A 12,914-nucleotide genomic window follows, 5' to 3' on the forward strand; every position below is an offset into this window, starting at 1 on the left:
CTATGTCACTGTTTGCTTTCACAGTTTATCACAGGGGGTTCCAACCACCCCTAAACTGCTTTGTGTCGTCTGAGCTGGAGCTGGGCCATGCTTTGTCAAATGTAGGTGTGGCTGCAGAATTCACCACCATAAGAGTTGCAAAAAAAAAAAAAAAAAAAGCTATGTAGCCATGCTTTGTAGAACATATTACAGTTCGCAATCTTCAAACTAATCTGATTTATCCACTTGTCCCTCTTGCTGAGCACTGCATATGCCCTTTACTGGTGAATAGACAGCAAGATGCAGTGCTTTATTCATTACTGACTTTTTCATTATAGACGTCTTTATATCTAAATACTTGAAAACATTTCTATTGTGATTTAACTAATAAAACTGTTAAATGCTTTCCAGCAAGTATCTTAGACACCAGCACTAAGTATTTCTCCTCAGACGTCACTCTAAAAGTAGTGTATTCTGAAGACAAGCATTCAAATTTCAAAAAAACCCATTTCATAGGCTGAACAGTGATCAGTTATCAACTCCCAAAGGTAAAATACTTGAAGCGTTAAGTTTGTTCTTCATTGACAGATCAATAGCATATTATGTCCATGTTCTGGAAATTCACAGTTAAGAAATTTACAGTGTTTTATGACAGCCATGAAAGTTGTATCTGATGAATATTCAGAGAGGACAACCTCTTTTTAGGTACTTTAGGTTCAGAAGTTTGATTCAAGCATTACAAAGTTTCTGGTTTGATCAGAAAACATTGTCAAAAGGGGAAAACCAGATAACATAGAATAGAATCTGCTAGAAATAATAGAAACTGGAAGAGAACTGAGAAAGTATAAAAATAGAATACAAAGTAACTGAAGTCATATGAAATGAAGCAACAGATTATGGCAGAAAAGCCTTACAAAGCGTTCAGTAAATTTACTTACTTATAGACTCAAGGACTACTTTTATCAACCTCTCTTTCTTCAAAGGGAATTAGATAAATACTATGTTCAGGACACATAACACATTTCTATTAATTAAAAAAAACAGTTAGTTTAGACTTATTCCTGGCTAATGAATTTATTCTAGTGATCAACGGTGTCATTTAAAACTTATATTTTTTAAAGTACCAGGAAAAAACTGTTTTCACCTTGGGGGGAAAGGAAAAACATTTCATGCAGAACTGAAAAAGACAAGGGAAACAATGGTTCTGAAGGATTTCACCCTGATGCTTTGAGCTCCGTGATTTATAGTCTAGTCTTTCCCTAACATATAACATTGGCCTGATTTCTTACTAGGTTCAAATCATATTAATAGACAATTTAAATAACAATCACTAAAATAAATAAATAAATAAATAGATTTGATTAAATGAACTAGCACTTTTAAGAAAGCCAAGATTTAACAGACTATAAATGTTCAGCATGTCCACAAAACACAACTTCTAAACTACAGAGCTTACACAAATTACAAACCTGTCATTGCCAATCTTATCTGGCATAGCTGTATGCATTCTGAAAATATTTAACAGACTTAATCTGTGGACCATTTTTAGAACTGGAACATGTAAATACTCATTCTTGTAAAAACATGAAATGACTAGTTATGTTATTGTTTCTAGGAGGAAGCTCTATTGTGAACATATATGTATTACTACAAATAACGACTGGATTTTAAAAGCTTCTTGCTAATGTAAAATATAAATTTAAAGGTAAAAAGTGCTACTATATGTAAAGATGGATCTGAAAGACTACAACCAGGGAAATATTTTTACTAGAAAAAATAGTGAGGATGCTCCAGATGCAGATTTTCAACTGCTACCAAAAAACTTAGGGCAGAATATAAATCCCAAGTGCTTCTGGATGACTTGCAGTTTGGGAGGTGTGCAGACATGAGTCTTTTGTTGTGTTGTTTTACACAAGATAACATCCTATGCATATGTGTTTGTGTAAACACACAAGAAAAAATACTAAGCAAAATTCCACTACTAACACCAGGTGGTATCCTGTCACGGCCACATTTTAATAGTTGAGTCTCAATAGGTAATTGCAAAATCTACTGCTGTGAAAATATTTCTTCTCATCTTCAGCTTCACTCATGTCAAACTTTATTCAACAACATGTCTACAGATCATATGAAGTTCCGTTTCTCTGATCTGCCTCAGTGAAATTACACTCAAAACTAAGAAGACACATTTTTGTTATTACAAGGTTTTACACCCTGTTCTTCTGCAAAACACTAAGACGTGCAAAGTCTGGCAAGAAAGTATCTGTAATGTTAAACAAATGTTGAGGCACAATGTGGTGATTTCATAATTAACGCATTATATTAACAGACCTGAGTGAAAAAAACTAAAGTGAACACTGGATGTAACTCATATCACATCAGAACTGGTATTCGAAAAAAATATAACAGCAACAAAACCTGAGATAAAAGAAATCAAATCAAAATTTAAAAGCAGTAAATTTGCCTTTTTCCTCTATATCTCAAAGTTCACTTGCTTCTGCTTGTATTTCAATACAGATACATATATGCAGTCCATATATTTTCTGCTATATACAGACATTATGATTCAGAACAGCATTTTAAGACAGAAGAGTGCTTTAAGCTCATGTAAACAAAGTCAAAACTATCAAGAAAACTATAAGGGGAAAGGCCATTCACTTTTATACCAAAATACAGTATTCACTCCACCCAGTCAGTGGATGCCCAGAGGCACTCACTGTTACACAAGAGTGATTTTCTATACCTGAGAAGAAATGTGCCTTGAAGCCTTTTTTTGATACAGTGTTGTCAGATCTGAACTCAATTCGCATGTTGTTGTACTGAGAGGTGATAACTTCAGGCACTTCTGTACCACAGAATTTACCGTGCAGTTTAGAATCAGAAGAAAGGCCACTACGAATCTCCACATAATCATATTTGCAAACCTGAGAAAAGGAAGAAAATACTTTGGTTAACCGAAAGAAAAGGATGAAGTTGTTTACAAAGGCAAGAACTCTGATGAGTATATACTGATAAATAATAAGAAAATTCTATCTTTTTTTTCACTTTTCCCTGACTCTGAAATCATTTGTAAATGCTTATATTCACTGAGTTTGTGTAAGAATACTTTAAGGTCAGTAAGGCATAGCTACATTATCACATTCAAATTACCTATCAATACATATTCAAACATGTATTTTGATAGATACAAATCTGTGTTCATTATCTAGATGCTAAGTAACTTTTCCATTTGATCTAAAAAATAAAAATTCCAGCTACATTAGACTAAAATCTAGAAATATTCACCCTAGAAATTATACCTATCTTTGCACCATAAAACACATATCCAGAATCTACAAACTTTCTATTGATTGCATCTCATAGACTTAAAAAAATACTAACTTCGACTTACAAGAAAGTTTTTTACCATGCTGTTTTTAAGGCATGGGTTTTTTTAATATAAATCTGCACTATTAAAACTATATATCTTTCTTTAACAGTAGTACAACTATAATTTGGAGGGCTGATGCATGTCATTTTCATTAGAAGGTTAAAAAAAAATTAAGTAAAATAAAGTAATAAAAAAGCCTTATACAAGGCCTGCTACGGGTGGTAATACTTTCAATCCATAATCCCTGGTCAACTTAAAGCCCTCCACCCAAAAACTTTTAAGCTTCTTAGGCTCAACTATCAATCATTTAATCAAAAGTGTCCCAGTTGTCTGCAATTAATAGCTTAAGAGAAAACAGTGGCCAGGAGGATTCATACACAGCTTAGATTTTACATTAAATCCAAGTTGTTTTTATAAATCACATTTGTAGTCAAAAAGACATGTAAGGGCAGCTGAAGAAGAACTACAGTAAAGAAGGTTTTGGCCTTTTTTGCTCTCTCTCCATATGAAATATTACATCATTGTCAACATTGTTGATTTTTTTTTAATATATTCCATATATTAAATAGATTAAATTTTCATTGTTACCAGAACAATTTTCATATCTAGCAAAGTTGGGAAGTGACTAATTATGTTGAAACTACAATATAAATAACAGTCTTATAAAACTTGAATTACTTCCACATGCTGATTCATATTAATTGTTAGATAAATTCATGTTAATGCATGTGATTTTCAAAGATACCTTACAATGTCAATAAATCCCAGCAATTTTAGCAATACAACAATGGCAAGTTTTGATGGTTTCATGGCTTTAGATTACAAATGAAATGTAACTTCAGATAGGTCTAACTTCTTCAGACTACAGAAGATTTTTGAAAAAACTTATAAGCTAAACTTGAAACTAAAATTGTAACATGTAAACGTAAAATATTAAAATTGTAATATTGGAAAAGACATACTAAAATTGGCCTTAAATGGAGCTTCTATAAATAAGGAAAATTTAGAACATACATTGTATGTCTGCACTCAGACAACATATGAGAATGTTCCAGATATTATGTTTCCTCTGGTTTTCAAAGGTATTGTTCTTAGTACTACTATTTAACAGTCTAAGGCTAATATTTAGTAGCACAGGAGATCAAAACAAAGTTCTAAATGTTGGAAACATTATGTATGTATTTTACATATCTGCTTAATTGATATGTCCTGTTATGACCTTAGAAAACTGATTTAACTTCACTATAATTAGATATCTTCCCTGCAAACCTGACTTAAGTACCAAGAAAGTGTAGGAATGATACTTTATGATTTGTTCAAATTGTAATTAAGTTTTAAATCTTTGGGATTTGCAAGTTTTTATTACACCTTTTGCAGTTCTTCTAACAATGATAACAGGACATGAGTGTAACATATAAATCATTAAAACTTGGAATTTCACGGACTTCAGAACCCACTCAAATATTAAAAACAAAAAAGTAATAAAAATCTCACATTGCTGCCTCTGCAAATAACTGAGATATTTCAGAGAAACCACAGCTAGGCTGTATCTTAGTTATAAGTTAAACTCCAGCTTTTGTTACTTCAGATTTCATGCCCAAAACATGGCCCCATCCACTTATCAAATATGTTGCTACAAATTTGCTTAGTGAGAAACAGTATCTTGGGATCTGGATTCTTAACACTTCTGGATATTCTTTAGAATATCCAGATAAACTCCATGGCTACAGCACATTATGGCTAGATCATGGCAGGACTATTCAATGGTATGAGAGAGCAGCGTTTAGGAAGCCAAACGGATGCTGAAAAGTTGATGCGGAAACCCATATTTTACTGATTCGCACCCAAAACTCACAGCAACTTCTACCACTTTGTTTAAAGCTATAGGGAGTGCCTCTTACCATGTGCTGGGGCTGCCCAGCTCAAATACTGCAGTTGTTCTATTGTGTATTATTTCTCGTACTGCTCCTTTTAAGATTTTCCCACCATGAGATACTGGTGATTTAAATGCTCTTTTGCTCCATCACAAACTGAGCTTATGTGTATTCTCAGCAGTCATAGTCTATAAAGATGATTTGGTTTCTCCATAATTTCTTCTCTTGAATTCTTTCCAATATACCTCAGTCATTTGCTCTGTTTTACTTTGTTGATAAAAGAAAGTCAGCTGAGACTCAGCAGAGAACAGTTTTTTAAATTTCTTGTAATACATATACAATTAGATGATACGTAAAAGAGAGCTATTCATTCCACGTTTATTTTGAAATAACCCAGAAACAGTCCCAAAATGAAAACAGGAACGTCTATGGTTATTGTCAGCATATGAACAGTTAACAAGGGTTTTACAAGACAATGTCTATTTTTTAATGCTTCCGAAACTGTTTCATGTGTGACAGATTGTGCAGCTCTTTGTTCAGTTACTTACTTCATTCCCTTCTAACTCAAAAAACTCAAACTTCATTGAAATTCGGTATTGCGTTGGGGCAACCACCTGCCACACACAGTTTTTGTTTGGAGGATACTCTTTGGGCCACCCTGGTGTGGTTATAGTCCCATTTAGCTTTGTCAGGAGTCCTCCGCAAGCAGCTGTAAAATTAAAAGGGAGAGCATCGTTTCTTGACTGTAACAGTGTTTTACTATAAACAGAAGTACACTGAGAAGATTCAGTCCCCTCATTACTTACACTACTTGCAATGCCCAGACAGACTAATCAGAATCTTGTTTTATCATGCTTGGTGCAAACAAAGAGAAAGAGACAGCCTCTATCTTGAACAGCTTGCAGGTTTGCGGACAGAGATAAGTTTCAGGACTACACAAAGCGCTATCATATTCATTCTTTTCCTTTCCCTCCAGAGACTCTGGTTATTCTCTCACAGCCTTTCCCATACACGTTCTCTGACCTTACTGCCCTCCTCAGGACCTTGACAGACAGACTACTTAAGATGCGCTTCACATTTCCCCAGCTTCTCTTCTTGATTATTGATCCAGAATCAGTCCTACCTGCCTCAGTTCATATAGCTCCCATAACCTATTAGATAGAGTCACTTCTTTGGGATAGCCATAACCTATTCTTCAGCCACAATTACTTTTGCTGAAGTATGGATGTTCAAGACATAGAGAAAACACCTATTCAGCATATATTTAGAAATAATGGTCATAGCCACACAACGGAACAATATAGCACTATGTGAATGCAGTTCAGATAACAAAGTACAAACACACTGATATTTTCTGTCTGTGGAAAAAAAAATCTTTAAGAAAAAGAAAAAAAGCAAAGTAATAGGTTTGCAAAGGGTCTTAACCACACTCTGCTCCACTGATACCACTCCAGAACTATGACAGCACTGGAAATCATCTACAAATCTTTCTAATGAGCTGGTGTGGGGAACCTTCACTTTCTTCCACCTGCTCTGCGCTAATGCTGAATGCTTTAAAAACTGTCTAGCTCATGGATGGTCTCACATACTGCATCCACTTATCTAACACACCTGGGAGAACTCTCCAGTTCTATGTCAGGGCACTCTTGGCCAACCTAGATATATCCCAGTCTTCCTCCTGGCACCTGGCTTTCCATGCAGAGGATTACTTGATATACACATAAAGGTACTTTGACACCTTAGTGTGTCAAAAAAAAAAAAATGGGCACAGGTTTAGAGACCACACTCTGATGACACAAGTGGTACCCTCAGATCCTCAGATGATCCAGTCTAGGTCAGAGTGACAAATTACTGCTAGTTTTCAGTTTCTGCTTTTCAACATCTCTCCATTGTTCCTTGAGGGAATGACAGGAAACATGGAAATATTGAACCCCCTCCTCCTCTTAAAGCCTTCTAATATACAGCCAGCATAAGAGATGTGGATTAGACCAGCACAAAGCAATTTTCTGTGCATGTCAACACAGCAGTGAAGCATTGGACAGAGTTTCTGCGTTCGAGGCTTCTACTCTGGCATCACAAGTACTAGGACATCACTCAAATTCCCAAACTATTACTAGGGTGTAATGCTGGCTGTGACTACAGAGTGATTTTAATTCAGCAGTCCCAAGCAGTACCCACATACAGTGAGTGTGACCTTGTGGGGAACAAATACATGCATTTACACTTTTAGTGATAGCTCAGGGATTTTATTCCACACTGCACTGCACTGCTTTGAACAACTCCTCTTTTTTTTTGCCAGAGCCGCTTTTCTACTTGATTTCCAGGGAAGTATTTTCTCTCTACTTTTCAGAGTTTTCTGAAAGACTGGTAACGTTCCCTGATATTCAGCAGGCAGACTAAACCAAATTCCTTACATAAATTTGGGCTGATGATCAAAGGCCTAGAGATCAAACATCTCTTTGTGGCCCCCATTAGATTAACCTTACTTACTGCATATCGCCTAATATACAGACTTATTAATACAACAGGCTTTTTCAAATCAATTGTTTTTCACATGTACTCACTACTAAGTTTTGAGGGAGGGGACACAACCAAAAAAGCAGCTGGTTTGACCAGAGTTGCAGGCTAACATGCCTGTAGTCTAGGACTATCACCACCTCACACCCACAAAACAAACAAGCAAAAAAACCCAGCCCTATAGAACCAAAAGAAACTAACAAAAAACACCCCAAACTGTGAAAAACTATGAATTAAAGCCAGGGAATTGGCTAAAAAGTGAGGCACCACTGAATTACATCTGAAGAAAACCTTAGCACTGAGCACTCCAGTTTTCAAATTCTATTCACTACTGAAACAAACAGGTTAATCGAAATAAGAATAATTTTTGCTATCCCTGCATTAATTGGTGTTTATGAATAAAAATCAAACAATAACTGGTGTGTAATCAAGAGCTTTTACTTCTTTCTTTTGAAATAAAATACATATATAAAGCAAGCAATTATCTCAGTCCAATCCTACATTTACACATAGCTCTACTTATCAGCTTTTTGTTTCTCCAAATGATTATTTGAACGTGCTTTGCTCACCCTGAAATGTAGAATTAGTTTCCAGCAAGAAAATTCCATAATTAAACTAGGAGTAGGGAGGATTTCTCTGAGCTTTGAGCTAGAATAAAGGATCCTGCTCTTCAAACCAGCCACCTTCCCAGACAGAAGTGGTCAGAGGGATCACTAAATACTCCATTTCTGAGACACTGGCATATTGTTCCATTCATAATTGCCTCCTTATGGGAAAGGTCCTGCTTTGCATTGTTCTGATCAACTAACAGTAAAGCCTGTAAAGCTAAATTAGTGACAGACATCAGATGAAGATGACTGCTGTGGCCAGACATTACTCTGGCACCACTAGTTAAAAGGGAGCACTAGTTTTCCAGGCTGGGTTCCAGAGATCTCCCAATGCTAGGACAGAACATATGAAAGGTGTAGCATTTCATTCAAGTGATGGCACTCTCTGAGTTTTAAGAGCCCATAACACACACAGCAATGGACTGTACCTTCACAACTCTTTTTGTCAGGACCAAGTTCATAGCCAGGATCACAGGCGCACTGGTAACTGCCCAGTGTATTTACACAGCGCTGCTCACAGCCACCATTGTCAGGTTTGGCACATTCATCTTCCTCTGCCAAGACAAGGAAGAATGCAAAAACATGTTAAATAATTGCCTTCCTCAGCTGGATCAATATTAACCTAAAAAAGCTATATGCATGCCATTATAAGGTGAAATATATAACACACTGTGGTTGCTGACTAGAGCATTTTCAAATGCTAAGGGGACCTGCAATGGAGAAAATAAAAAATTGTCCTTTGTGGGCATTGGGTGGGTTTTTTTAACAATAATACTTACTGACAGCTGCAGATCTAATTTATAAGCACTTTGTGGGCAGCATGCAATAATTCAGGCAGCTGTAATCTAAAGGTTGTATAAAGTATTGAAAGAGAGATTGAAAATCCACAGGAGGGTCACTTGAAGGGCACTTTATCTCCCACAAAATCAATTTGTGCATTATCCTCAAATTCATACTCAAAAACAGATTAACAGAATCCTCAAATCCCAGGTTTTCATTCTATTGATATTAAAGCCAACAAGATGCATCACGGATGGGGGAGGGAAAGGAATAATGTGTTATCTCTACTAGCTCTGAAGTATACCCATGAGATTCATTGTTAAAATATTTCTCAGATGTTGAAATATTGTTTCCTTACAAGTAATTTCTTCAGAATAAAACCAAGCTCCCACTCTCATGTCTATAGACTTCAAGGGTATAATTTTCTATAGTGAAAACTGAAAGTTAGGGTGAGAAAGGCCCCAGCTGGTGGCATTTCAAAAGAGCAAAAAGGTTCTCCTGGAGGCATAACCTGGATTTCAGGTGCTTTCACTGTGCCACGGGCAGCACAGGATAAGAATTATGCACTCCCCACATGCCAGCTGCTGCAGGTATAATTGCAAGTGTATAACACCAACCCCAAAACTGGAGGAAGATCACGAGGCCACTGATCACTGCAGGATTTCTCAGTTTTTTGGGTTTTTTTCTTGCTCACAGAAAGTAATAATGTGAGAATGCAGCAATGGGATCAGAATAAACACAAGATTTAGACAAAACAAAAAAAACCTTAACAGAAAAGATTGTTATCTCTATCGTGATTATATTTAACTTTATATTTGATAAAATAATGTCCAAAATCCCCATTTTTTGCAAGATACGTTATAAAGATGTTTCAAAACTAAACTTGTTTTTTGAGTCCAAAGAGAGCAGAAAGTTGCACTGACTATGTTCTTTCATTCTTTAAATATATTTTACAAGGAGATAGAAGCAACTGTTTTGATCTCATAAAATTTCATGCCCAGGTAAAAAAATATGCTGAAGACAGTAAAAGAACTGGTTTCAGAAAAAATAAACTCAAAAATATTTTTCATACTTTATCATATTTTTTCTAGTACAAAAACAAGTGGTAAGCTAGTCACGGCTCTCAACATATGCTTTAGCATTTACCTTTAAAAAAGTTAGCTGCAAACCCTGCTTTGTTAACGGTTCCATCAGAAACAAACTTCATCCACAGGGTGTTAGAGGTAGATCTAATGTCTTCTGGCTTGTCATAGCCACAAAAGTGACCAATTAAAGGACTGTTTTCATTTGTTCCATCTCGAATTTCCAAGTAGTCATATGCACAGTTATCATGTCTTTCAATCTGTAAAAAATTATTTTTTAAGTGACCTGCTTGAACTTGACCAAAAACATCAAATATCAGCTAACGAACAGAATAGAAATTTTTCAAAGTTGAGGTTGGGGTTCTTTGTTTAGGGTTGAAACAACAGGAAGACGAGGAAAAGAACAAGTATCACCGGACTTTTTTAACTGTACTTCTACAAGAAATAATTTTGAGATTGTTATGCAGGACACAACAGTCTAACTGGAAAACAGTAATTAAAAGCAACGTGCTCACTTTTAAGCGTCCCAATGTTCTGTCAAATTCCTACTCTGAGTTCAAGTAAAGTTCTCTTTTCTCATATATGCTCAAGTATACAAGATTATTGGTTCAACAACTAATGAGATCAGAAATAATAATTGGTTTTGAAATATTAAAAGCTCAATTTTGATTAATATGCATAAGATTTTTAAACATTATCAGTTTGTTATATGTAAGGTGATGAACAATATTTTATTTTCTCCATTTATCTACAACACAGTGCAAAATTTTATATTTGTCATTACCCAATGATGTTGCAGGGTAACTGTAAATAATTAGAGCATATTAAGAGTTTAGGGTATCTGTAGAATTCGATCCAAACACACTTTAAAGGTTATCAGCTCTTCAAAACAGATGACAAAAATCAGCATTAATTTTGGGCAGCTGATGTGCCTGTTTCCTGTTGCATGATCCCTTATTTCAGGTGTCTTCTTTTTACTTTCTGGGTCAATGAGCGAATCTTTGCCATATTGATGGAGAAACCTACTCAAACCAGAACAACTGAAAATGTACCTCTCATTTAAACATTCTGACAGATGACATCCAAACACAGACTAGCATGGAGCAGACGTGCATCTCTACTTGGGAAGCAAGTCTGGTGCTCTTAACATGATAGAATTTGCAGAGTCAGTCAGCGTGGGAATTGCACCAAAGAAGAAAGCAGTAGCAGCCATATTATGAACTTATCTGGAGACCAGATAAGTTGTGATACCTGTCTTCCTTGAGAGAGAGTATCTTTCCCAACAGAATTAAAAACCCTCTTGATCTGGGACATTTTACTGCGGGATTACTTCACATTACTCAAGTAATATAGCATCTTAGCTATAAAAGAATTAACTAAATCCAAGCATTCAAAAAATAAATCCTTTAAGAAAACTATTGTTCAGCTAAGTGGCTGAATCGTGAGGTGGAGGGGGAAGAAGGCGGGGAGAGGGACAGAGACAACCGCCACGCTCAGGGAGAAAGGTTTTGGAGAAGCTGCGAATTTTATTCAGCACATTCACATTCTATTAAAATGACAAATTAATAAAAACAGACCCTAAAAAATCCACATCCTCTCTCCAGACAAAGTTTTCGTGCATGTAAGCCATACAGTTTTCAAAGTGGCTGCTGGTACTTTGTGCTAATTGTGCACCTAAATCAATCCTAAGCTCAGTAACCACCACAGACTTAGGAGATTTCATTTAACACATTAGGATTTCTGCTTCTCTTACGTAAGAGGGAAAATTGGGAAAAGGAGCTGTTTGATTTTGTTTCTTCAACACACAGCACTTGCATACAAAATTAGCTTGTCTTCTTTCCAGTTTTCCAATTCTTCAAGCATTTATATATGTAATTTTCTCCCACTCACTTCTCTGGCACAATCCATATTGCCATTTACTCTTGATTTCTTAATTGTTTACTCAGGAATTGCTTTGGGCCAGAGTTTGAGAAATGAGTGAGAAAAGTCAAGAAGACTTGGGATGCAACCACCCCTTGCTGACTTCAGTGGCAATTGTATGTTTGCGCTAATGAGGTCAGATGTTTCTACCTGAGCACTGATATGTTTTTGACACTGTAACATCAATTTCAAATTTTCATTAATGTAAATTATAAATTATAACATATGGCATCATATTCCAATTTGAAACCGTGTCTGCTTCATTATCTCAGTAAAAATCACAGTGCACTCCAAAGCAGAAAGAAGTGACCTAGTCTAAAGCCCACTTTTAACAATAAAGAAATCGTGTATTTTCCCTACATGTGCCTGTGGTCATTTCCCTACTCCAAACTTAATTAGCACCTCTCTTTTTCCAAGTTTCCATGTTTTCCATGTTCTATGGGGCAATATGGAAAATCTGATTTTTCACAGCTCAAGTGCAGCTCTGAGCTACACACTCTCTTTGAGATGAATTGTTAGTTTCTATTCTGAGAATCACTCTAACTTCAGCAGAAGACAACAGCTAAAAATACATTTGTACAACAGTAAAAGTTGCTAAACTTCCTAAGACTATAAAAATCAAGCAACTTAAAGTGCTATTGATTTTCAATAAAATAATTCAAAATTCATTCTATCGCATTCATTAATTTTTAGTGTACTACTACTGCAAGTGATGCCATTAATACTATCAATATTGTTATACTAAGGGATTAAATTGTTACACCTATATATAAACCAATGGCTA

At 35.7% G+C, this 12,914-nt stretch overlaps 1 protein-coding gene across 1 annotated transcript in view; it reads right to left on the minus strand.

The window, feature by feature from the left end:
• TLL1 (tolloid like 1) overlaps positions 1-12,914 on the minus strand; it is a 137,101-nt gene that overhangs the window by 22,121 nt on the left and 102,066 nt on the right. Inside the window, exons 13-16 of the mRNA XM_069855798.1 lie at positions 10,275-10,470; positions 8,777-8,902; positions 5,772-5,932; positions 2,723-2,903 (exon numbers count right to left, since the gene is read on the minus strand). Coding sequence (XP_069711899.1) covers positions 2,723-2,903; positions 5,772-5,932; positions 8,777-8,902; positions 10,275-10,470 — 664 coding nt within the window. The remainder of the gene's footprint in view (positions 1-2,722; positions 2,904-5,771; positions 5,933-8,776; positions 8,903-10,274; positions 10,471-12,914) is intronic.

Source organism: Phaenicophaeus curvirostris, chromosome 4 (assembly GCF_032191515.1).
Source record: "Phaenicophaeus curvirostris isolate KB17595 chromosome 4, BPBGC_Pcur_1.0, whole genome shotgun sequence".
Lineage (NCBI taxonomy): Eukaryota > Metazoa > Chordata > Aves > Cuculiformes > Cuculidae > Phaenicophaeus > Phaenicophaeus curvirostris.